The sequence below is a fragment of the Argopecten irradians genome, chromosome 2 (genome assembly GCF_041381155.1).
Source record: "Argopecten irradians isolate NY chromosome 2, Ai_NY, whole genome shotgun sequence".
Taxonomy (NCBI): domain Eukaryota; kingdom Metazoa; phylum Mollusca; class Bivalvia; order Pectinida; family Pectinidae; genus Argopecten; species Argopecten irradians.
Window position 1 is genome coordinate 54,296,844 of NC_091135.1, and position 25,488 is coordinate 54,322,331.

A 25,488-nucleotide genomic window follows, 5' to 3' on the forward strand; every position below is an offset into this window, starting at 1 on the left:
GATCCGATGGTGCAGGCGAACTGCTCGATTTTCAGTGATATTCACGTTAGTTTAACCAAATATGTAAACTGTTGAAACTGAACATTTCAAATCTCCCGGGTATACATATACGATTAACTGAATTAACTTAGAGTTTGATAGTCTATGACTTGCTCTCTTTTTGTCATAGAAAAGGCACAAAAGTATATTATATTGTATACATATCTTCTTTCATCTCTCGAAGGTTTAAACTTTCCATATTTACCGAATTCGTTTTTGACATTCAGAAATATGTCCAGCAGACATTTTATTTGCCTTCAACTGTGAAGAGTAACAATTTGTTCTGTTTCAACTTTTATTTGCCTCATTCGGTACTCCACAGACGATTCTGGACTAATTCTGACACGCTGTGGTTTCCATACCAACCTCGGGTCATATGCTTGTTTGGCAAAAAGACAAAACTCGAGTAGTTCCTTTTATTGGTCTCCAATCTGATTATGACAGGAATTTAACAGAATTTGGCAAATTTAAGACCAGAAATTACAATCTCTTTAAGTTGCCCTTCCAGCACCAAAGTCAGTGGGTATCAAAGCCAACATGGATTAAAGGAAGTCGTGCGTTCGCTGCAATGTTCTTTTAACCTTGAAGTTGGGTTTAAATCGTATTGGCACCAAATTAGACGTGAATACTTAAAATGTGATGATGCGAATATAAATTTATGCCATTAAACTTTGGATTTAAATGTCAAATACTTTCCAAATAGTTTTTGTCAACTGTGTGTAGCTGTCCCTGTTGTGATGTGTGGCGAGTGAGGACTAGTGAACAGAGACACCAACACATACTATAGTGTAAAATTCCGTGATGATCTCTGCAAATGGATTTTTTTCAACAAGGAGTGAAATTGATCTCTGAGGACACTACTGTCGTCATTCGGTGCATTCTTCGTTACCATGACAACCGTCGGTTGTTACACAAAACTACCCACATTTGAATTTCGATTCCAGCAGGATGGGCAAAGTCTAGAGATAGACACAAGTGCTATGGAATTTCAGTGGCTAGAACACAAAATTACCCGCATCTTAGTATAGTGGCTGGACTCGACTCTCTATGGCGTTACGTTAATCTAGTTGATCGTTTTTTCATCTCCATGTAATTGAACTATTTTTTTAAATTATATTTACACTTTTCTACTCCAGCTACTACATAGTCTTCAAATAAGAATAAAATTGAATCTTAAGTCCCCAAAGATAGGTCTTTGGTATATATTAAAATATATATATATATACTTAGAAAACACGTACAAAATATAGATCTATATGTGGGTACAAAATTTAGGTATTAAGATCGGATATTTGTCAGGATGCCTTCATCCTCGATATTCCGGTTGTTACTATCACGGTCGTTATATCCACTATAACGACATTGAAAGTAAGCCCGGAGTATTGAGGATGGGACGCCATAGGAACAAACTTTAATAATCCCTTTGATATTTCCGGTATAACGTTGAAAATGGACCTCTGGTCATTTTTCAACGTTGAAAACGTACCCCGAATGCCGTTGAAAATTGAACATGCCGTTGAAAATTGACAGCGTCTAGAGTCAATTCTTAACGGCAGATCTGTTGAAAAATGACCTTGGCAAACTCTCAACGGATGGTCTCTTGAAAATGACTTTAGTGCCTTCACATATGTAGCTGTTGCACAAACATAATTCTCGAATTCTGTTATCGCCATTCCTAATATAAGCCCCCCTTCTGTGCTGGTATCTAAATTACGTAATCACCGTGATTTGAATTGAAATTTTGTATTGTTATCATCTTTGTGTTTTGTGTTGTTGTGTTATGTTGTTATGTTGTGTGATATTGGTGTGTTGTGTTGTGTTGTGTGTTGTTGGATGCTGTGTGGCTGTGTTTTGTGTGGTGTTGTGTTTTTGTTGTGATGTGTGTTGTGTTGTTGTGTGTCGTGTTGTTGTGTGATATGTTGTGTGATGTTGTGTTGTGGTTTTGTGAGGTGTGTGGTTGTGTTGTGTGTTGTTGTCGTGTGGTTGTGTTGTGGTTGTGTTGTGTATTGTAGTGTTGTGTGATGTGTTGTTGTGTGATGTGTTGTGTGATGGTGTCGTGTGTTGTGTTGTTGTTGTGTTTTGTTGTTGTTGGGGGGTTTGTATTGTTGTTGCGTAGTTGTGTGTTGTGTTGTGTGTTGTTGTGTTATGTGATGTGTTGTGTGGTTGTGTTTTGTTGTGATGTGTTGTTGGGTGGTGTTTTCGTGTGTTGTGTGGTTGTGTTTTGTTGTGTTGTTGTTAGGTGGTGTTGTGTTTTTGTTGCGTGGTTGTGTGTTGTGGTGTGGTTGTGTTGTGTGTAGTGTGATATTGTGTGTGATGTGTTGTGTGTTGTTGTGTTGTTGTGTGATATTGTGTTGTGTGGAGTTGTTGTACAAAGATGTTATGTGTCAATAGGATTAGACATCAGGCATAGCCTATCTTAGTCTTCTCATGAGAAGGGTCACTTTTCAACGGGGTCCATTTTCAACGGTCGGTGTAAAAAGTGCGCTAAAGTTCAGTTTTCAACGGTTTTCGGGGTCATTTTTCAACGTTGAAAAATGACCCGAGGTCAGTTTTCAACGGGGGTCCATTTTCAACGTTACACCGGCACCAATCAAAGCAAAATTTCTTTTTATATCATATAATCACCAAGATACAATTAGGTGGGAGATCATTATGCATATCCATTTTCAAATTTAATATGGACATCTCTAATACAAATGAGCTTGTAGACGATTATGACAAAGCTTAGAAAACGGAGGATCTGATGTTATAGACTCCAAAACGAAGAGGATTACAGAAACAAGTATTGAAAATCAGGCATACATGTGTTATAAAATGATCCCCTAATTCGGCGAATAATATTGCTACTGTTTTTGGCATTACACAATCCGATTATGATGACGATAAAGACGTTCCGCCATAGACAAGAGGGCCATCTGTGTATTAATATGGTTGGTTTCTACAGCTAAATCGCTACACCAGATCGGACATGGTTCATTAACAACATGAGTGAGGCTGTGGTACACACTGGAATGTGATTATAATACAAGGAAATACCAATTCGATAATACAGGAATGTGGCCAGGGAGGAACAGGACAAAGACTGATTAGAAACACCCTTTATTTTTTCCACTATTGGTCTCTGTGTTTTATTTTCTCCTCTAGGTATTTCATACGACTGCCATCACATGACCATGTCTCTATTGGTCTCTGTGTTTAATTTTGTCTGTTTGTACTGTCTCCACGACAATCGTCAAATGAACCAGGACCTTTGGTGTCTCCGGGCCTCCCGTACCGTCACATCAAACCAAAAATTTTCAAGCTATTATTTCTTTATTTCCTCCAATATTGAAGAGTTTACAGAAAACAATAAGTTGATAAATAAAGAAACATTGTAACATACACACGTTACACACATGTATACATAGGGTTACTCTATAAAATAGTTGATGAAATTCAATAGTAAAATATGTACTTCAGCAATCAGAAAACGATGCTGTCAACTTCGACTTTAAGATCTTTTAAACAAGATGCACTATCTTGCAGTTCGATTGCTTGAAAATTATAATATACCTGTCCATCTCTTCACCTTCGACCTTTTCTTATAATGGATGTTTTTGGAGCAAAAAAAATAAAATAAAACTGTGTCCACATCTTTTTGTGCATATCAATTCAGAAACAACTTTAATATGTCTAACTAATACAACAAATTCTCTATATATGTGTTACATTTCATAATTATAAACACTGTGGGATATTGTCTTGGTGACTTTCAATGTATATGGCCAGAAACAGCTGTGTTATCCTATTACTAGTACAAACGATACCATTTTCTGTCGAAGTCGTTTGAGCTACAATTTTGCAGCTACATTACTAGTACACATGTAGTTGAAACTGTGCTAAATATTACCCGGTATGGTGTGCTGAATTATTCAATAAGTCTGCATCACAATAAATCATTTGTTATATTCAGAAGAAAAAAAATAAAAATAATTTCTGAGCCGCATTAAAAGAGTATTGAGCTCAGCAAAAATATTACTTTATGGAAGTAAAATGACATGAATGCCAGAGTTATCTTTCTTTGTCAGAAATAGAATGACATGTGTGGTCTAGTACACTCATCTCAATTTCCCAAAATGAAACTTATAATATTTTTTCGACAAAGGAATTTTTCTTTAAATGAAGCGTACAGATTTAAGTAAACTGCGAAAAGTGAAATTGTAAGAAATTGAGAAACTTTGTTTTATAATTATTGCAAAATATGCGTCTTTTTAAAACAGAAATTACAATGGGTAATGTATTATAATTATTGTCCCCGTACACTATTTTTGAACCGTGGATTAAATTAATATCCTAAGATGTTGTTTGCAATCCTTATACCTGTATTCAGAGACTTAGATATAATATTATATCTAACTGTGTTTTATAAACGTGCTGAGCCAAATTGAAATAAGGGAAGTAACTCTGGTATATCAGAAAAGAACATTAATATTTCAATTTATTATCGGTTAATCAAGTCAGAAATATCATAATACTGTCTCCTCCGTTTTTATATTTTTATGAGTTGTTTTTATATTTAATATTGGCTTGCTATGAAATATATTCGCCATTCCAGACAATCTGGGTTTGGAAATGCGTACAACAATTCGCCCACAATGTGAATGTCAACATCCGGTTCCGTTTGACAGCCGCTGTCAGTTGTGCACACCGAAACGAAATGACAACCGAGATTACAGACCTCCCACCAGAAATTCTGGCCAAAGTTTTTTCATTTCTACCTGGGAAATGTCTAGGAAACGTCTGTAAGACTTGTTCATGCTTTAGGGAAACTGTCAACATCGATTCCATTTGGCAGATACGATGTGCCTTAGGTAAAAAAGACTGGAAAAAAAAATGCTGGCCGACTGGGTCAGAAATCAAGATTGGCGAAGAATAGATACATGTAATAATGTATCGGATATTTATTTCCAGTGTAGTTAACATGTTTATATCTTTCCGAAGCAAACACAAAAAAATGAAGTTTTGACTTGGTTGATTCATCAAACTTAAGTTAAAAAATAAAATCAATTAAGTTAGCTTTTTAATTGATAGGAGGAATGTAAGGGTTGAATTGTAGAAAAATGAGAGGCTTTGTCATTGAGAATTGAGGCCGAAGTAAACTTGTTAGGGAAAATCCCCTGGTATATACATGTATCTGTTTATTTCACCTGGAAAGCACAAGACCACACCCAGCTGTGTAAGAAGTCATGCAGCTACACAATGCATGGCCTGACTCAAAAGGGGTTAAGCTTATAAGTTATAACCAGAGAGTTTCAAACACTAGTCTGATACTCTATATCTAGAAGCTACCAATAAGTTAACCATAATTACTTGATCTGCATTGGTCACTGGGTATCAAAGCGATCCAAAACCATTACAAAATATAAGTAGATGTACAGGTATCTACACTGCCAGACTAGATTCAAATCAGGATCTCAATGTGAACACTTGTGGATGATCTACCAATTGAGCTACCTGGTCACATGATTGACAGTCCAAATATGCTGGTTGAGGTTTAATACCATCTCATCAGGTCTCAAAATATGGGAGTACAGCTAAGCATGATTTCAAACATATTATATATTCCCTTGTTGGTATTGATGGAAATGTGAAAGAGATTGATTTGTAATTGCATATTATATACAATATATATAGTTATCTATGCTTGCAGGTTTAAGGTACATGTCTATATTGATTGTAAAGTCATAAGTTATGTTTACAGCGAAAATAGTGTTTCACTTACAAAATAATTAATGTGTCCCAAATTATACCGGCTTGCAAAGCCAGATAACTCTGTAATATGCAAAGATGTGGTACAATATTGGTTCATGACCAGTATTGTAGAAAACTGGAGCACACGCCTTTAGAAGCTACTTCGTAACTGTCATGAAGTAGCTACAGAGCAACATCATTATTACTCTTGATTGTTTAGATGGTGAAAAAGAAGACAAAGAAAAAAAGAAAAAACTTGCAGAGTTTCGGTTTGTTATAATGCCGAGACATTGTCGAAATAGGTCAGCAGTATAGTACAGCACTATACTGATGTAGCCACTTTTGATATCATAACGTTAGTAAAGCAAATGTTTTCGTCATGTCTTGTTTCTTTTATTCAGAATACAATTTCACAAACCCTCAAGGATGGAATGGCTCATATCAAGATATATACAAAAAAAGTAAGTTTTGCAAATAGTATATATTTCAGATTGCAGACCATATTTTCTTTGAACATTCAAATAGACTTGATATTTGCAAATTTGTGGTTTTGTAGATTCAAAGAAAACTTAAAAGACATTGATATGTTCTGATACCCTGGTATTTTAAGAAAATTGAAGAAAATACTTGTTTTGATTATTTCACATTTCAAAATTTTATCAACACATTTTTAGGTTTATTTTTGTTTTCAATTGATAATTAGACAATACTGTTCACCATGTAACTAAGTTAGTACAAATTGCTTTAAAGGGTTGGTGTGTGTATATTGGATCTCCAGCTTTAAACATCTATAGAGCTCTACAATACATTTTAATGGTTTTTGTACTATGTGGATTTTGCCTGTCAGAACAATGTGAATGAATAACTGATTTTTGCAGTATTGGTTAAATATGGGTCATTACGAGGACTTTATCAGCGGGATTTCAAACCCTACGGAGGAATAGCACATATAAAGGTAGGTGTAGATATTGTACAGAGACAATGTTTTTGATATGTTAGAAACCTTATTTATTTAATTTTATTGTTATATTACATTGCATGCATCTACTAAACCACAAAAATATACAGATAATAGCAGGTCATGACAAAAGTACACACAGCTCTGTTTATGTTGTATATTCTATCAAGCTTTTGTAGATTGGTGATTGTTTACGTATGATGATTTTACAATGTTTCAGTATGATACGGGTCAGATTTTAGTTTGTGAGTTCTTTGCCCCTGATAACCCCCACATCAAGCTGCCATTGAGGGAACGGAAACTCTTCAGTATATCTATCAACAAAAAGGGCGAGGCTGAAGTTCTATGTCTCAAGGGTTACAAAGGACCTCACACCTGCAAGTTAATACAGGTAACAACATGACTGTAGTCCACTCAGTATACTCCACAGGTGCTTGTAGGCCTCATCATCTTTTCAGGTCCTGAGTTCATAAAAATGGTTGGACAGCCTTGCTTTTAAATTATAAAACACAATTGCATGTACATTATAGTTTACATCAAATATTATATCAACCAGGCCATAATAGATAACTATAGACAAAGACATGGTTAATAGTGATCAATTATGTCACGTTTATTCATAGTTTACTTAAATTTCAGAAACATCAACTTAAACACATTCTGTATGATCAAACACTATTCTATGTTCAATTGGTTGAAGATTTTCAAAGCATTAACAAACTTTTTAAAACAGACAAGTGGGAAGGTCTGAGTAAATGGTCTGCCTTGTGTTTTTCCATTAACTTCTATAATGTACTCCTATGTAGAATTTTATGTGGAGGAGTTCCTCAATGTTAAGGAACATTGAAGAAACTACGATAACATTCGTAAGGCACAGTATGCTAGAGACACATCTCATACATTTATGATTGTTTTTGTTACTGCCATTTGACATGTAGGAACATATGGAATCAGATTCAGATAAGTAATATGTTCCTTGGTTTTTACCTAAATGTATCCATTTCATTTCTTTCTACACAGAAAAATCAAAAGTTGAAGTTCAAGTGCCAACAAACTTCAAACCACCGACACCCAAAAGGAAAAGAAAAGGTGAGTGATTAATTTCATAAAGAAAATGTGTTTATGACTAGAAGTTTTTTTTTCACAGTTAAGATATATATATTTCTGTGAAGATTTCAAATGATCTACAAGCTACATTGTAGTCAAAGCAAGTTTTTTGTTTACTTTTTGTAGCTAATAACTTTGACAGATATTGATCACTTGTTTTGTTGGTAAGGACTCCTTTTGTAAGGAGATACATATTAGAATTAAAGCTAGCTTGTTATTATTTGTTTGGTTTTACAGGAGTTAGAAGAATGGCTAGTTTCTAAACAAGAAGATTTCTCAGATTTATCAGTTATGAAATTTGAAGAATATTACCTTAAAACGTAAGTAATAATCTTTTATACAAAGATTAACCGAGTATGCTTTGATGTATCTTACTAAATTCTAAGTGCTTTTTATACACATAATCTCATAATAGTAGTTCTGTTTAACTTGGCTCTTGTCCTCATTTGATTCTTGTTGCCCATCCTCACATGACCGCGATTGTTGGTTTTCTCCTTGACACCCATCCTCACATGACCGCGACTGTTGGTTTTTCCTTGACACCCATCCTCACATGACCGCGATTGTTGGTTTTCTCCTTGACACCCATCCTCACATGACCGCGATTGTTGGTTTTCTCCTTGACACCCATCCTCACATGACCGCGATTGTTGGTTTTCTCCTTGACACCCATCCTCACATGACCGCGATTGTTGGTTTTCTCCTTGACACCCATCCTCACATGACCGCGATTGTTGGTTTTCTCCTTGACACCCATCCTCACATGACCGCAATTGTTGGTTTTTCTCCTTGACACCCATCCTCACATGACCGCAATTGTTGGTTTTCTCCTTGACACCCATCCTCACATGACCGCAATTGTTGGTTTTCTCCTTGACACCCATCCTCACATGACCGCAATTGTTGGTTTTCTCCTTGACACCCATCCTCACATGACCGCAATTGTTGGTTTTCTCCTTGACACCCATCCTCACATGACCGCAATTGTTGGTTTTCTCCTTGACACCCATCCTCACATGACCGCAATTGTTGGTTTTCTCCTTGACACCCATCCTCACATGACCGCAATTGTTGGTTTTCTCCTTGACACCCATCCTCACATGACCCTAACTGTTGGTGTTCTCCTTGACACCCATCCTCACATGACCGCGATTGTTGGTTTTCTCCTTGACACCCATCCTCACATGACCGCGATTGTTGGTTTTCTCCTTGACACCCATCCTCACATGACCGCAATTGTTGGTTTTCTCCTTGACACCCATCCTCACATGACCGCGACTGTTGGTTTTCTCCTTGACACCCATCCTTATTTGACCCTAACTGTTGGTGTTTCCTTGACACCCATCTCACATGACCGCGAACTGTTGTGTCTCCTTGACACCCATCCTACATGACCGCGATTGTTGGTTTTCTCCTTGACATCCCATCCTCACATGACCGCGATTGTTGGTTTTCTCCTTGACACCCATCCTCAACATGACCGCAATTGTTGGTTTTCTCCTTGACACCCCATCCTCACATGACCGCGATTGTTGGTGTTTCCTTGACACCCATCCTTATTTGACCCTTACTGTTGGTGTTTCCTTGACACCCATCCTTATTTGACCCTAACTGTTGGTGTTTCCTTGACACCCATCCTCACATGACTGTTGGTTTCTCCTTGACATGTTGGTTTCCTTCTCCTTGACTGTTGGTTTCTCCTTGACACCCATCCTCATTTGACCCTGACTGTTGGTTTCTCCTTGATACCTGTCCTTATATGACCTTGACTGTTGGTGTCCCAATGACAATCATCCTCATTTGACCCTAATTGTTGTTGTCTCCTTGACACCCATCCTCATTTGACCCTAACTGTATGTCTCTACTTGATACTCATCCAGATTTGAACCTAACTGTAGGTGTCTCCTTGACAGCCATCCTGATTTGACCCTAACCTTTGTCATCTCCTTGACGCCCATCCCTATTTGACCCTTACTGTTGGTGTATCCTTGACATTCATCCTCATTTGATCGTAACTGTAGGTGTCTTTTTGACACCCATCCTCATTTGAAACTAACTCTTGGTATCTCTTTGACCCCATGTCCTCATTTCAACCTAATTGTTGGTTTCTCCTTGACACTTACCCTGATTTGACCCTAACTGTAGGTGTCTCCTTGATACTTACCCAGATTTGAACCTAACTATAGGTGACTCCTTGACACCTATTCTCATTTGACATTGACTGTTGGTGTCTCTTTGACACCCATCCTCATTTGACATTGACTGTTGGTGTCTCCTTGACACCCATCCTCATCTGATCCCAACTGTTGGTGTTTCCTCGATACCCATCCTGATTTGACCCTGACTGTTGGTGTCTCCTTGACACCCATCCTCATTTGACATTGACTGTTGGTGTCTCCTTGACACCCATCCTGATTTGACCCCAACTGTTGGTGTTTCCTCGATACCCATCCTGATTTGACCCTGACTGTTGGTGTTTCCTTGCCCCTGTCCTCATTTGACCCTAAGTATTGGTATCTCCTTGACACCTGTCTTTGACAACACTCCTGATATCCATTCCTCGATTGCTTGTCTTTTTGTCTTTATGACTTTACCATGATGCTTTAGTAATTTTAAATGATAACCAAATCCTGGTGCCTGTTTTGATAGAGGTAAATACAAGTTTGAACCGATGGAGCTACCTCGTCCCCTGCAAAATGTACCCGTACAACCAGGGCTATTTAAAGGTCATTACGGAGCTCATGGAATTGAAATTATGCATCTCAGCTATGATAAAGACCTGAAGAATATCAATGTGTTAAAAGTAACGGTAAGTAGGCGAGCTAAAGACAGAAAATTAAATTTATATTACATTTAATTCTGAGAGCTTGAGATATGAATATATGCATATTTTTTGTCCTCAACCAAAATACATTTGCTTTTTACCAATGAATGGAACAAACATCACAAAACGATATTCTTAAAGAATTATTGCTGCAATAATGCCTCCATGTCTAAATTCAGTAAAATTCATGTCAACATTGCATACTTATTTGTTCACCCTAGGGTGATGTCAATGTTCCTGCGATGAACATCAGCCTCTTTGTGGATCTACAGCGACCAATGATCTTAAACTTGGAGCAGCAGGAGTCAATGCACATGCTCCGCGAGATTGACACACCAGATATTCCTGAAGAAAACGGCCCAGGCTTTGAACCAAGAAACCAACCATTCATGATACCTAATTCCTGTTTCAATCGAGTAGATAGTGTACCTCAATATTGCAAATACAGGTAACTTCATACTGATACAGATACCATTACTATAAAAACGTGTAACTCCATCTTAACCATAGGTAAACATGTGTTATCTATTTTTATTTATTTTTAGGTCATCTGACCGAAGGTCAGGATGACCTATTGTCATCGTGTTTTGTCCGTCGTTGTGCGCCGTGCGCCGTGCGCCGTGCGTAAGACTATTTATACAAAAGCCTACTCCTCCTTCACCCTTGGATGAATTTCATTTATATTTGGTTTGAAACATCATTGGGGAAGGACAATCATATTTTATATAAATGAGCCTGGTCCGACCCCTAGGGGCTGAGGGGTGGGGCCCCAAAAGGGCAAATTTTCTTAATTTAAGCTTTAAAATCCTACTCCTCCTTCATCCTTGAGTTGATTTCATCCATATTTGGTGTGAAACTTCATTAGGGAAGGACAATCATATTTTATATAAATGAGCCTGGTCCGACCCCTAGGGTCAGAGGGGTGGGGCCCCAAAAGGGCAAATTTTCTTAATTTTAGCTTTAAAATCCTACTCCTCCTTCATCCTTGGATGGATTTCATCTATATTTGGTGTGAAACATCATTGGGGAAGGACAATCATATTTTATATAAATGAGCCTGGTTCGACCCCTAGGGGCTGAGGGGTGGGGCCCCAAAAGGGCAAATTTTCTTATTTTAGCTTTAAAATTCTACTCCTCCTTCATCCTTGGATGGATTTCATCCATATTTAGTGTGAAACATCATTGGGGAAGGACAATTATTTTTTATATAAATGAGATAGGTCCGACTCCTAGGGGCTGGGGGTTGGCGCGACAAAAGGGCAAATTTTCTTAATTTAAGCTTTAAAATCCTACTCCTCCTTCATCCTTGGATGGATTTCATCCATATTTTGTATGAAACATCATTTGGGAAAGACAATCATATTTTATATAAATGACCCAGGTCCGACCTCTAGGGGCTGAGGGTTGGGCCCGAAAGGGCAAATTTTCTTAATTTTAGCTTTAAATCCTACTCCTCCTTCATCCCTGGATGGATTTCATCTATATTTGGTGTTAAACATCATTGGGGAAGGACAATCATATTTTATATAAATGAGCCTGGTCAGACCCTTAGGGGCTGAGGGGTGGGGCCCCAAATGGGGAAATTTTTTCAATTTAAGCTTTAAAATCCTACTCCTCCTTCATCCTTGGATGAATTTCATCCATATTTGGTGTGAAACATCATTGGGGAAGGTCAATCATATTTTATATAAATGAGTCAGGTCCGACCCCTAGGGGCTGAGGACTGGGGCCCCAAAAGGGCTAATTTTCTTAATTTTAGCTGGCCCACGTCCTGTTTTCAGGTTTCGGTCTCCGATCTCAATAAAAATTGGTCTATAGGGGTTTTAATTGATGCTGAACAACATGCAAACATTTCCGTAAAGATTTTGGTAATCCAAGATGGCCGTTGGCCCACTTCCTATTTTAAGGTTTCAGTCTCCGATCTCAATGAAAATTGGTCTATAGGGGTTTTAATTGATGCCGAACAACATGCAAACATTTTCGTAAAGATTTTGGTATTCCAAGATGGTCGCTGGCCCACTTCCTGTTTTAAGGTTTCAGTCTCCGATCTGAATGAAAATTGGTCTATAGGGGTTTTAATTGATGCCGAACAACATACAAACATTTTCGTAAAGATTTTGGTATTCCAAGAAGGCCGCTGGCCCACTTCCTGTTTTCGGGTTCAGTCTCCGATCTCAATGGAAATTGGTCTATAGGGGTTTTAATTGATTCAGAAGGGGTAACTTTAGGTGAGGACAATCATATTTTATAAAGGACCGAGCTAAGACCCATGGGGAAAGTACGGTGGAGGTCCAAAATGGGAGCTTTGCTAAAATTTGGCTTTAAAATCTGACTCCTCCTTATATTAATCCTTGAATGGGTTACAACCATATATGGATGAAGGGCTACCAAGTTTGTTCAACAAATGACATTTACCTATTTCAGAAACTTACAAATTCAACTAAGGAGTTCCTTGTATTGTTTATATTAATCGTTAACCAATACTTTATACTGTGACTTTGTTATTTTATGCCATGAGTCAGATGACCGTTAAGGCCCATGGGCCTCTTGTTAGTATTGTGTGTTGACCGGCAGCTGTCTATGAATTTATCACTATTTCCCAGAAAGTCCTCCTACTTTCTGAAGTGGTTAAGGGATCATTCTCGAATTCCCTATGTAGGCTTTTCTTGGTCACAAGTATTTCATTTTAGAACAAATGAGAAATTAATTAGGAATATTACAACAGCTTTGGAGTAAGTTGGTTCCATTTATTATAAGGGTCTATTATTGGTTTTTCCCTCTTCGGGCTAATCTCCAGGACCCGGGCCTTCTTAAATAAGAAATAAAGGAATAAAATCATCTATAAAATTAACCGTAAGAAAAAGAGTGAGCAGAGGCAGCAGATTAATGATCCATCTTTAATTTCACTGATACAATAGCTCCTGATTTCCTCTTTCTTTCCTTATCTATGTTTCTATAAATTTTGCAGGTTTCATGGACAAGGAAGGATAGCTGGACATGGATATCACAACCCTAGTCTAACACCGGGTCACTTTATTGTGTTTGATGACAACACGTTGGGATTTATGTGGATGGAACTCCTATCATTTAGCATGTATTCCAGGGTCATGGAAACGTTTGATTGACACCTGTAGATCAGTACATCTCAGGATCATGGAAACGTTAGATTGATCTCTGTAGATCAGTAATTCTCAGGATCATGGAAACGTTTGATTGACCTCTGTAGATCAGTAATTCTCAGGATCATGGAAACGTTTGATTGACCTCTGTAGATCGGTACATCTCAGGGTCATAGAAAAGTTTGATTGACCTCTGTAGATCAGTACATCTAAGGGTCTTTGATGTTAAAATTAACTAAAATAATTGCCTTCTATTGTTCTAAAGTCTTTAATACCACTGCCATAAGCACCATTCGCTTCGTTTAAAATTTATGGTGTATATTTATCCGTTTCACATCCAATTCAAGTCGCCTGGGCAACTTTCTGTGCCAGTACATAAATAGATAAAACTATGTCTGACATTGCCTTTATTACCCTAAAATCCTTTAAACTAAGATATCAAGTTTAAGCATTAGTGTTCAATGTTCTTCCAATTTATTTACTTATCCCCATACTGTGTTATCATGTATAGTATCATCTGAATATATCTACAAAAATGTATTTACTAAATCCTGCTCTCATATTGAACTACATGAATGGAGATATACATGTACATTGATATAATTACCACGTAAAAGTTACAGTCCAAAAGTATTTGTTTAATGACAGAACAATGCTATTTGTGTAATATTTACTATATGGTCTTTAACCACACTTAAATGTATTGTTTGTTTCTTTATATATATAACGGTATATACAATTACAAAGATCAGGTTTTGGTTTTATTGTTAATGAATTGCAAAATTCCACAGCAGAGTTTGTGACTCAGTTTTTTTTATTGTCAATATGAAAGATAAAGGATTCAGTTTATCAAAAGTTTTTCTCTTTTGATGAAATTTAAAATTTGTTTTCATTTAAGATTTTATTTTATGTAAGCTTAAACAAGAAAAATTCAGATGTTTTTCATAAAGTCACAAATAAAATTGTATAAGATTATATGTGTAAATGAATATATAACGTCATGTTACCCAAATCGCTAGCTACCCAAAATGGCACACTTTTTTATAACAATATTCCGTTTTAATTTACTTAGGACTTTTTCTTTTAGTTATTGCTATATAATTATTCCCTAATCATCATGAAATATTTTAATGGTGATATTTTTGCATGACCATAGCTAGGAGGAATTTTTTACAGCCATAAACTTGAGAAAATACCAGAAATTAAGTGTTATGGTAAATATTGCCCCATCAATGATTCTAGTTTTCCTCTTTTACACTTTGTTTTAAAAAGTGAAAGTATGCTTTAAAAAGTGGGGGAAATGGTATAAACTATGTCTAAAATAAAAATTTAATCAATTTAATTATCAGTTATTTGGTAGTTTCAAAGTTCAGAGCTGTTTTATCCTTGGTAAATGTAGATTTTCTAGTATGTAAATTTTCAGCTGTGATACTGTGCGCATGTGAAATGACTTATTCCATTCATGTTTATTTAACAATACAAAGCTTTAAAAGGCAAAATATGCTGAGCATTGTCGTAAAAATCATATAAGAAAGACAAGTGACAACCATAAAGATGAAATTTTACCTGCGTATTGACTACATTGATTTTGACGTAAATAATTCTAAAAATAAAAATGGAGAAAAGTGTTAAATGGCATTAATTGTTGACTTTCGTATTGTAGTTTCAAAATAAATAAAATTAGATTTGAAATATCCCAATATTTTTGTATGTTCACCGTTTTTACCTGGATGTGCCAATCTGGGTACCGGCAACCGGTTGATATTATGTACGTTACGGACCTGTATCCAAGAGTGCTATTTATGGAAACACATGCAGGAAGAATTCCAAACATAGATCAACAGACAGATAAAAGGCTCTATTTTGAAGATTCATACAAAATTAGGAATTATACTGCAATCTGACAAATAGATGCTTAAAAATAAGAAAAATGTGTGCCAATCTGGGTTACATGACGTTATATATATCAGAAAGGCCTTGAAACGAAGTCTTGATTTTTCTTCTTCTTTGATATATATACCTTCGCAAGAAGCATTGTTTTTTTAATATAAATATATATATACGGTATAAAAATACACAAGAATCTTATAATCCATTCAGTTTATATAATTCAATTCCAAAACATTAAATATACCTAACTGCTTAAAGGGACAATTCACTCAAGCTATTTCTTTTAAATAACCAAGAAGCAAAATATGACATAAATGTATTATTCTACATCTCTTATGAAACATATAACAAAAAATATTGACAAATCCACGTCATTTTTTAGTATTTGAATTGATACCATTGTAATTACAAATCGTTGATCTATACGATAAAGTAGGTAAAATATGTATTCTGTACCCAAACTCGAGCCAAAGTCACGCATGTTAAACAAATGAACTACATTACCACTGAGGAGGTGATAAAATGATTTTTTGTCAAGACAATTCACATAATAAGGTAAACACACTACTGTCAGAGCGATTTGAACAGTTCTAGACAAAAGTAGCATTAAAGGAACAGGGTTCGGCATACAAGATGTTCGACCACAATGTGTCGTGGCGGACCGCGAGCGAGTTTGAACATTTCACATGCATTTCACCACCATTGGCTTTTCTGGCATATCACAGTAAAACCGACTGATCTAATTTCCATTAGAACTGGATTTTTTTACAATATATGCAAACATTTTAATGTTCTCTTAGCCTGAATTGTTCCTTTAATGTGAAAGTTGTAGATTAAAAATAACGAAAATAAGATTTAATGTAGATTTTGTTCATGAGGATGTATGTAGATTTTGAAGAGTATTATTTACTCTTTTGTTTATTTCTGGTTGAATTGTTAAAGGGACAATTCACTCAGGCTAATTCTTTTACATAAGCTAGAAGAAAAATATGGCATAAATGTATTGTTCTACATTTCTTATGAAACATTTAACTCAATATATTGACAAATTCCACGTTATTTTTACGTATTTTAATTGATACCGTTGTAACTACAAATCGTTGATCAATACGAATACTCTTTTGTTTAGACTCTGGTTGAATTGTTAATGTGTTGTATTTTTATAAGCAAAATTTTTACACAGAAAGTATTCACATTCATGATTTCACATCCATGTTTAATTGTGTTTTTATTAGAGCATAAAATTTGAAGCAATTTTTTAAACAATATAAATTTTCTACATTGGATGTAAAAAGAAATTGAAATATAATAATGGTACTTATGAACATGATATAGTTCTGTATACCATATTTAATTGCTTAGTTTGACAATTTTTTTTTATTTAACTTGTATTAGCTGGAATAAGGATAGTATGCATTTTTTTCAATAAAAATATAGGTTTAAAGGTGCCAGGTTGTTGATGATGTGTACAAACTGTATATGAAATAGATTCTAGTCAAACTTAAAAGAAATAAAAAGGTTAAAATCATTTTAAAAATAAAAGATGGAGAATGAAATGATAACATAATAATAGCTCTATCAAAGGTTTAAAACAGCATTGTTTGTAGCTTTTGTTATAATTTCTATTTTCAATGCATCAGCATAACTCTGATGATGATGTTCAAATACCAATGATTGGAATATACTGCCTTGTTATGCTTTATTTATTACCTATTTATTAAGAATCATCCCTGTACGAATGTATAGGATAAATGGTATGTATCTACTGGTTATGTGTTTATAGTGCTTTTATTATAGAATTATTTTTGATTTTACATTTTCTTTTGGATGTTCAGCTATCAGATGCAAGACAATTGATAATTCATGTTATATTTGATGATATGATATAAGGGATGTAACTCTTATATTCGTGGATAAATAAATTTTATCTTAAAGGGAAATAACTCTTGTATTATCACAGATAATTCTATGGTAGCTTGAAGGTCAAAGCAAAGTCATTTCAAGGATAATGGAATTAAATGTGACAATGAACTTTGTATAAGTTTGTGTTATGAACGTTTTTTTTATAAAAATGTATTTGATGGAGAGAATGTACATAACAAAATGTATGTATAGCTAATATATATATATAGTATGTATGTTTGGAATTCCTGCGAGCAAACAGTAAGTACTTAGCAGGTAGCCAATATATCTTATTTCCTTACAATTACATTTTCATACCATTTTTAATCATGAATAGAGAATACTTTAAAGCATCGAGTATGAATTGCCCTGTGATAACATGTTTTCTGTGATGCCTACCTCTGATCATGATAGACCAATTGGAGAATTGAGATGGATTCTTGATTTTGTGATTCTGCGTCATATTTAATTTTCCTACTGTTGATGAACTGTTATTTCTGCTTTTGGTTGATTTTCATAAACGTACATCTATACATTTTTAAGTGTGTTAGTCTGGTTTTTTTCTTTGTATTTCAAAGACGACTTTGTATTTTGTGATATGGTAAGATACTATAACTTTACATTTGGTTACAGCTAAAGTATATCTCACACAACATGCGTAGGCATCATATCATTGTTTGTTAAGAAAACCAGTGAAAAACAAACTACAGCTAACCAACATCTAATTCTCCATTTCTATATGGAAGGTATGTTTATGAGGTATAACATGGTTCACGATTCTCCAGGTCATTTGTAAGCTGCCGATAGCTTGTGTAGACACTTCTTCACTTAACTGACACCGTGACATTCCAGTTTTGCATATAGCAGATAGTATACTATTGATAATTAAAACATTGACTATAAGGAATGACAGTTTATATAAATCTTTATATATTTTGGTTTTATTATTTTAACGTCCTATTAACAGCCAGGGTTATATAAAGACATGCCAGGTTTGTTGATGGAGGACAGCCGGGGTACCCAGAGAAAAAAATACCGATTAGCGGTCAGTACCTGGCAACTGCCCCACATGGTATTCGAACCTGCATCCCAGAGGTGGAGGTCTTGTGGTAATATGTCGAGACATCTTAACTACTCGGCCACTATTATCAAGAAAACCTGTCTATGACAAATACATTTATTATGACATGTACTTTTTTGCTTTAAAAACAGATAAAATTAGCACTATATTTATTTCCCCTTTAATACGCTCTAGCCAAGGGGGCGTATATTGCTTCATACCTTCATTACATCAAATGCTGTCTGCTGCTTTAATTAGAGTAATTAACATATTAAGAAGACAGACGGTGACAGCACTGACGGATATAATGAGAATCCAGTTTAATGGTATGTGGTTCAGTTTGTATTATGTGTAGAGCATCTTGGAGTACAGGCCAAGGATTTCACTGGGAACCTACTCAGGAATCAGCATTACTAGTTAAGGTAATACACTCAGATAAGTATTTCTTGTGTCATCCTCGATACCCCATGCGTTACTATCACTGACGTTACACCCTGGTATACAGTGATAGAAGTCACTGGAGTATGTATACGTATTTATCAGTTGGCGAGTCGAGATAAATGGGTCATTCGTAACTGTCTCCTTGCGATAGAGTGAACGATAGAGTGATCGAGACTGGCTTTCACTTTATAGTGGTACATGTATCTCACCGAAACGTCCGGTAAAATGCATTCCGTGATGATGGCTGGTATTATGTCGACATATCGCTGAGTAGACCTAATAGTCAAGTAATAGACTCACTTTTGACGAGGTGTGTCTAAATACCAATAATTCACGGGACGAACTTCATCAATTTTCTTATTTCGCTGATTTGACCAAATAACTCATTTCTTTCGGTACTATTGATAATTCACAAGGCAAAGCCAGTGTAAACACTAAAATCCCGAGCTGAAAATGTCGGAACTTCATTCATTTTTGCTGTTTCGCAAAGATTTCAGTGAGATGGAATCTCTTTGTTTTGTAATTAGTTATGTACCGTATTACCAGTCTCTCGTACCTTATACAGATACCTATCGCTCACCATGTTACAGTATGATGTGTTTATGAATAGGATCGTTATTTCCGTTTCACAGTTACGCTGGAAAATTATCTGGAGTTATAGCCATTTTGACAGACACAACTATATGGGACTGTTTCATGTCCGTGACGAGAATAATAAATGTTGTGCTGAAAATTAAATTAGATTTAGCCTCAAGAATGAAACCTTTGTATTTCTTTGAGACACAGACGATATGTACATTTGGACTGACACATCCTATTTATAACTACTGCTTTGAGGTCTGTCCCAGTTATATGCAGTATTAATGTGTTACTCGCGAGTCTCATGCTATCCAGGCAGGTAAAACTTCACTTTGACGTAACTAGACGTGAAAATCATATCACGTGTGCTCGTCGCATTTTTCTAGCGTCGTCAGAAAGAAAGAACAAACAAGGACATAGTCATTCAGATCCCCGCCAATGGAGATATCAAAGCTGAAGTAAGTTTGATTGTGGAGACTTATGTGTATGAAAAAAACCCAGGAAAAAGGAAGTTGGGCTAAAGAAAGATGGAGTATAATTCAAGTTTGTTTGTTTGTTTGATTAATTAACGTCCCATTAACAGCTATGGTCATGTAAGGACGGCCTCCCATGTATGCGGTGTGTTGCGTGTATGTTGTGCGAGGTGCGTGTTTCGGGAGACTGTGGTATATTCATGTTGTGTCTTCTTGTATAGTGGAACTTTTGCCCTTTTTATAGTGCTATATCACTGAAGCATGCCGCCGAAGACACCAAGCAACACACCCCACCCGGTCACATTATACTGACAACGGGCGAACCAGTCGTCCCACTCCCTTTTTGCTGAGCGCTAAGCAGGAGCAGAAACTACCACTTTTACAGACTTTGGTGTGTCTCGGCCAGGGGACAGAACCCAGAGCCTTCCTCACAGGGGCGAACGCTCAACTCAGGGCCAAAAGTGAGGCGGTGCTAAGGGAGGCATTAGGAAGGATAAAGTCAGTTAGGAAGAATAGAAAAGATAAGATCCTAAATTTAGTCGCCTTTTACGATCATGCAATAGGGGCAGCAGGTACAATTCTAACGCCCTACCTGCAGGGCAGTATAATTCAAGTAGAGCGGGGCTGCAATTGTTGAATCAGGTATACAGCCTTGACATTTATTTTAGACTATATACACAAAGATGGGTGGAGTTTTGTAAAGTAACATTTACCATTTACCATGATATTTTCAGTAATGTTTCCATGGTAACGGAAAAAAGTGCAAAAAATGAAAACCTAAAAATAGCAAAAGGTACTACTTGACCATAAAAAGAATGTGTCTATGAAGTTTCATGGAAATATCTCTGCTGGTTTTAGAGTTGTGCTCCGGAAACGATTCTTACACAAAAATCTGCCATTTTCAGCAATGTTTCCATGGTTACAGAAAACAGCACAAAAAGTGAAAACCTTAAAATAGCAAAAGACACTTCTAGACCAATGTGTCTATGAAGTTTTGTGGAAATATCTCTACTGGTTTTAGCGTTATACTCCGGAAACCATTCGTACGGACGGACGGACAGACGGACGGAACCCATTTGCATATCCCCCGCCAACTTCGTTGGGCGGGGGATAATTAATTGAGTACCATGATCAAAATTTTTTGCCGCATTTTTCTAACGTCAGAAGAAAAACAAGCTTAAAACGTGAGTCGCATTTTTCTAGCGTCGTCAGAAGGAAACAAAACATGAACACAGGCGTCTGTTGCCTAAAGTTATGTTGGATCATTCTTTATCGTCCGTCTTTCTGTCCCTTTGTTTCCACTGTTCAAAGATAAGTCGTACTAGTCGTTGTGTAGTTGCTTAAGATGATAATGCATTAGCATTATTGGAGAAGGGCTTTAGACAGCCCTAAATGGTGGAACTTGTAGCAATTCCCTTTTGAATTTGTTCAAATAAAATGTGTTTAAATCAAGTTATTATGAAGATATAGATGTATTTCATTGGATTTGCCAGGAAATTGGTTTCATTTAATACGTCTATCGATGTCGGAGGTCTTATGTGTCCATACGCCACCCATTCTGGCCCCTTGGAATCCATTCCCCCAGTGATTGGGCAATGCAAGAAAATGCTAAATGTTATCTGCGACGAAATGGCAGTCCCGACTCCGGGAAGTTGAGTGCATCCAGCACGTTTCTGTATTACGTGTGTAAATCTCCTAATTATGACCATTTATTATATATCGCTCTATCAGACAAACTTAGGACAGGTTACTTCCGATTTTAAGGGTCTCGTGTGAAGTATCTATAAGTATCGGTGACTGCGGATTAAGGCGGTCTGATCGGGTTAGCTATAATCTACTTGACCTTGGTAGATTAAACAGGAGAAGCCAAAAAGTGTGATAAACCCATTATCGTGGGCTGCGTAATCTAATTGAAGTTTTTATGACTCACAATAGTCTTGGGATAATTCTCATAGGAGCTCCTTCACAACCTTAAACCGGATTAGTGGAATAGCTCAAAACATTATAGCAGGAGGCATTTGAATGAGAAAGTCTCGTGTCGAAATGTCACACGCCTGCGGCTTCGGCAAGTCTATAGCAGAAACACTGTTAGCATAAATCAGAGACCTTTTTGCACATAGGTATTGTTATTTTAAGTTCTATATTTAAATCAGACCTGCATGTCTTTCAGTGAGCACATGCATTTACATCTAACTCAGCATTTTCCACTGTGGGTTTTGCCCAAAATAAAAGAATCTTATTGGTTCTTCGGCCAAATCAAAGATCAATATAATATTTAGCATTAAATATGACTTTGTTCAAATAATAAAAATTCCGTTCTCTGCAATTTGAAGTTCAAATCAAAGATCCATATTACGTTTATTTGAGATGTTTGGCCAGGTGCTGAGATGTTTGGCCAGGTGCATCCTCGATACTCCAGGGGTTCCGATCACTAACGATCTCTACACCCCTGGACTATCTCATAGTAAAATTGAAGGCAGCTCAGTGGAAAACATTTGACCAATCGCAGGCCAGTAAAGATTTCCTCTGAAGACTACAGAGAGAGCGACGCCTAACATCAAAGCCACATAGTCGACCACAGTGTACCGTTATACGGCTCTTTTGATGTACATCAATGACTGAATTTCCTGTACTGTTCTGTTGCCTCCGGTTTTACTATGAGATAGTCCAGGGGTGAAGTGATCGTAAGTGAACGGAACCCCTGGAGTATCGAGGATGGGCCAGGTGTAGTGATGAGAGTCTCCGATGGATACTGACATGGCGACTGTAGTAGGTCCGTTGGTGAAGTCTCGGCCATTACGAAATTAATGCGGTATTATATCAGAATAAATGTACTGATGTGGATATATATGCCTTTAAGTTCCGTAATACGTTTTCAAATGACCACCGAGTTAATGTAATGACCACTTTATTATGTACCGTGATATCGGACGATACATTTAAAATATAGGTTAATTGATGCGAGACTTCGGACTACATCATTAAAGTTGGCACATATACCTGTATATATAATGATAATAGAACTACCATGTTATCTCTCCCATCCCATCAGGTAAACTCTGGACAGATATGTTACATGGCCTAGATGACCAATATTGGGCTTACAGGCAAATAGCATCATATTGTATTCGTGCAAAAGAAAATATTAACATTTTGACAGCCTAAGCTATTTTTAGTGACAGAATGGAGATGATTCTGCATGTATAAAGTAAACCAACTTAATTTCGCGGGCAATGAAAATTCACGAAAATAAATAACCGCAGAAAGATTTCAAATACAGGTAAAGTAGGACCAATGACATCAAATACAGGTAAAGTAGGACCAAAGACATCAAATACAGGTAAAGTAGGACCATATATCAAATACAGGTGAAATAGGACCAGATATCAAATACAGGTAAAGTAGGACCAGACATCAAATACAGGTAAAGTAGGACCATATATCAAATATAGGTAAAGTAGGACCAAATATCAAATACAGGTAAAGTAGGACCAAAGGCATCAAATACAGGTAAAATAGGACCAGATATCAAATAGAGGTAAAGTAGGACCAGATATCAAATACAGGTAAAATAGGACCATATATCAAACACAGGTAAAATAGGTCCAGATATCAAATACAGGTAAAGTAGGACCAGACATCAAATACAGGTAAAATAGGACCAGATATCAAATACAGGTGAAATGGGACCAGATATCAAATACAGGTAAAGTAGGACCAGATATCAAATACAGGTAAAATAAGACCAAAGACATCAAATACAGGTAAAATAGGACCATATATCAAATACAGGTAAAATAGGTCCATATATCAAATACAGGTAAAGTAGGACCAGACATCAAATACAGGTAAAATAGGACCAGATATCAAATACATGTGAAATAGGACCAGATATCAAATACAGGTAAAGTAGGACCAGACATCAAATACAGGTAAAATAGGACCAGACAGGTAAAATAGGACCCGATATCAAATACAGGTAAAGTAGGACCAAACATCAAATACAGGTAAAATATTACCAGACTTCAAATACAGGTAAAATAGGACATAAGAGGTCTCGATCGCAAAGTCATAAAGGAGTTATGTTTGGTTCACAATAGTTAGAGTAGTTTACAAGTTAATTTCCATATAGCCAATCGATCCCCATGGAAATGATTCGGCTAGAATACTGTAGCCTGTAGACAGAACAATGGAAATAAGAAACAGAACTGACTCCCTCGGAATCAGGAACATTTCGGGATGAAAGTAAGAGTGAACAAGCGGAGACGACTTCAAGTCGATCACAGTGTAGATATCAGGCATTACATGTTATTGTGATCTTATAGTCAGACTTTAGCAGCAGAACTTCAGAGAGATTATCACTTCGATAGGGAGACTTGGGCTATTGTTTAGGAATTCTCCGGGCCAGACGATCGCTTATCGTATATATATATATATGAAACTGAAATGAAGGATGAACAAAGACGATGAAAAACTGGAGAAAGAAAATGTTACACACGTTATGGTTAATTACAACACGAACGCGTCTGAAGAATAAGTGAACAGTACAACCACCTGATTGTTTAAAAATGTATGAGTCACAGAAAATTAAGAGAAAACAGACTCTCGTTGGTGTTTAAAAAATAACCTTTTTTATTCTCTCATAATTGCAATGACCAAATATATTAGATATCTATATAATTCGGAGCAGATTCTATAATCTAGATAGGCGTTGCTACAGTCAGGTTCTGAAGTCATCCTAAAATATACCTGAGGCTTATTTCTTATAGGTTAGGATTGTTCAGCATGGCACGAGTTTTAATGGTGGAATAACATTGGAGTAAAAGTATAAGTATATTAATAGGTTGTAAATTCAAGTTGATTTGATAGTTAGGCCTAGAGGTAGCACAGTAACATTGTCTTTCACTTAGGCAACCGGTGTACGATTTCTCAACAAGGAAATTATAATCCCGGTTTCAAATAAAATGAATTGATTTTCTTTAAATCACTATTCCGTGAAAGTAAACGCAACATATGGCCTTAGTTACATTTTCAATTGCTCTTTCTGTCTTTCGTAAGCGTTGACCTGTTTCACTTGAGAAACCGGCTGATGAATTCTTTCTAAACGCCAGCTTTCTCCCGCTTAGGTTTCAGATAATTCTCCGAGACGGAGTAGTACAGTAACAAAAGACGGGAGTATTAAATCCACTGGGATCCCCACAAGGTTCCGTGTTAACTCCCTCGTTTTTAATCCAATATTGTGAAAAGGGTCATTAAATTGATAAAGTAATTGATTTCGGATTTAAAACATACGTTTTGTTGTCGTGATTGTTAAAGCGGAGTGTGTGATCGAGTCTCGGTTTAATTTGAGTGTTTGTATAGAGGTA

The 25,488-nt window shown here is 36.3% G+C and overlaps 1 protein-coding gene across 1 annotated transcript; it reads left to right on the top strand.

Moving 5' to 3' along the window:
- The first annotated feature begins 4,686 nt into the window (after positions 1–4,686).
- On the top strand, positions 4,687–16,777 carry LOC138315965 (F-box only protein 31-like). Its single transcript, XM_069257390.1, has 9 exons — positions 4,687–4,889; positions 6,171–6,230; positions 6,648–6,724; positions 6,948–7,118; positions 7,748–7,816; positions 8,072–8,154; positions 10,484–10,643; positions 10,880–11,106; positions 13,627–16,777. The coding sequence occupies exons 1-9, from the start codon at positions 4,736–4,738 to the stop codon at positions 13,781–13,783; spliced, it is 1,158 nt and encodes a 385-aa protein (XP_069113491.1). The 5' UTR covers positions 4,687–4,735; the 3' UTR covers positions 13,784–16,777.
- Positions 16,778–25,488: the final 8,711 nt, after the last annotated feature.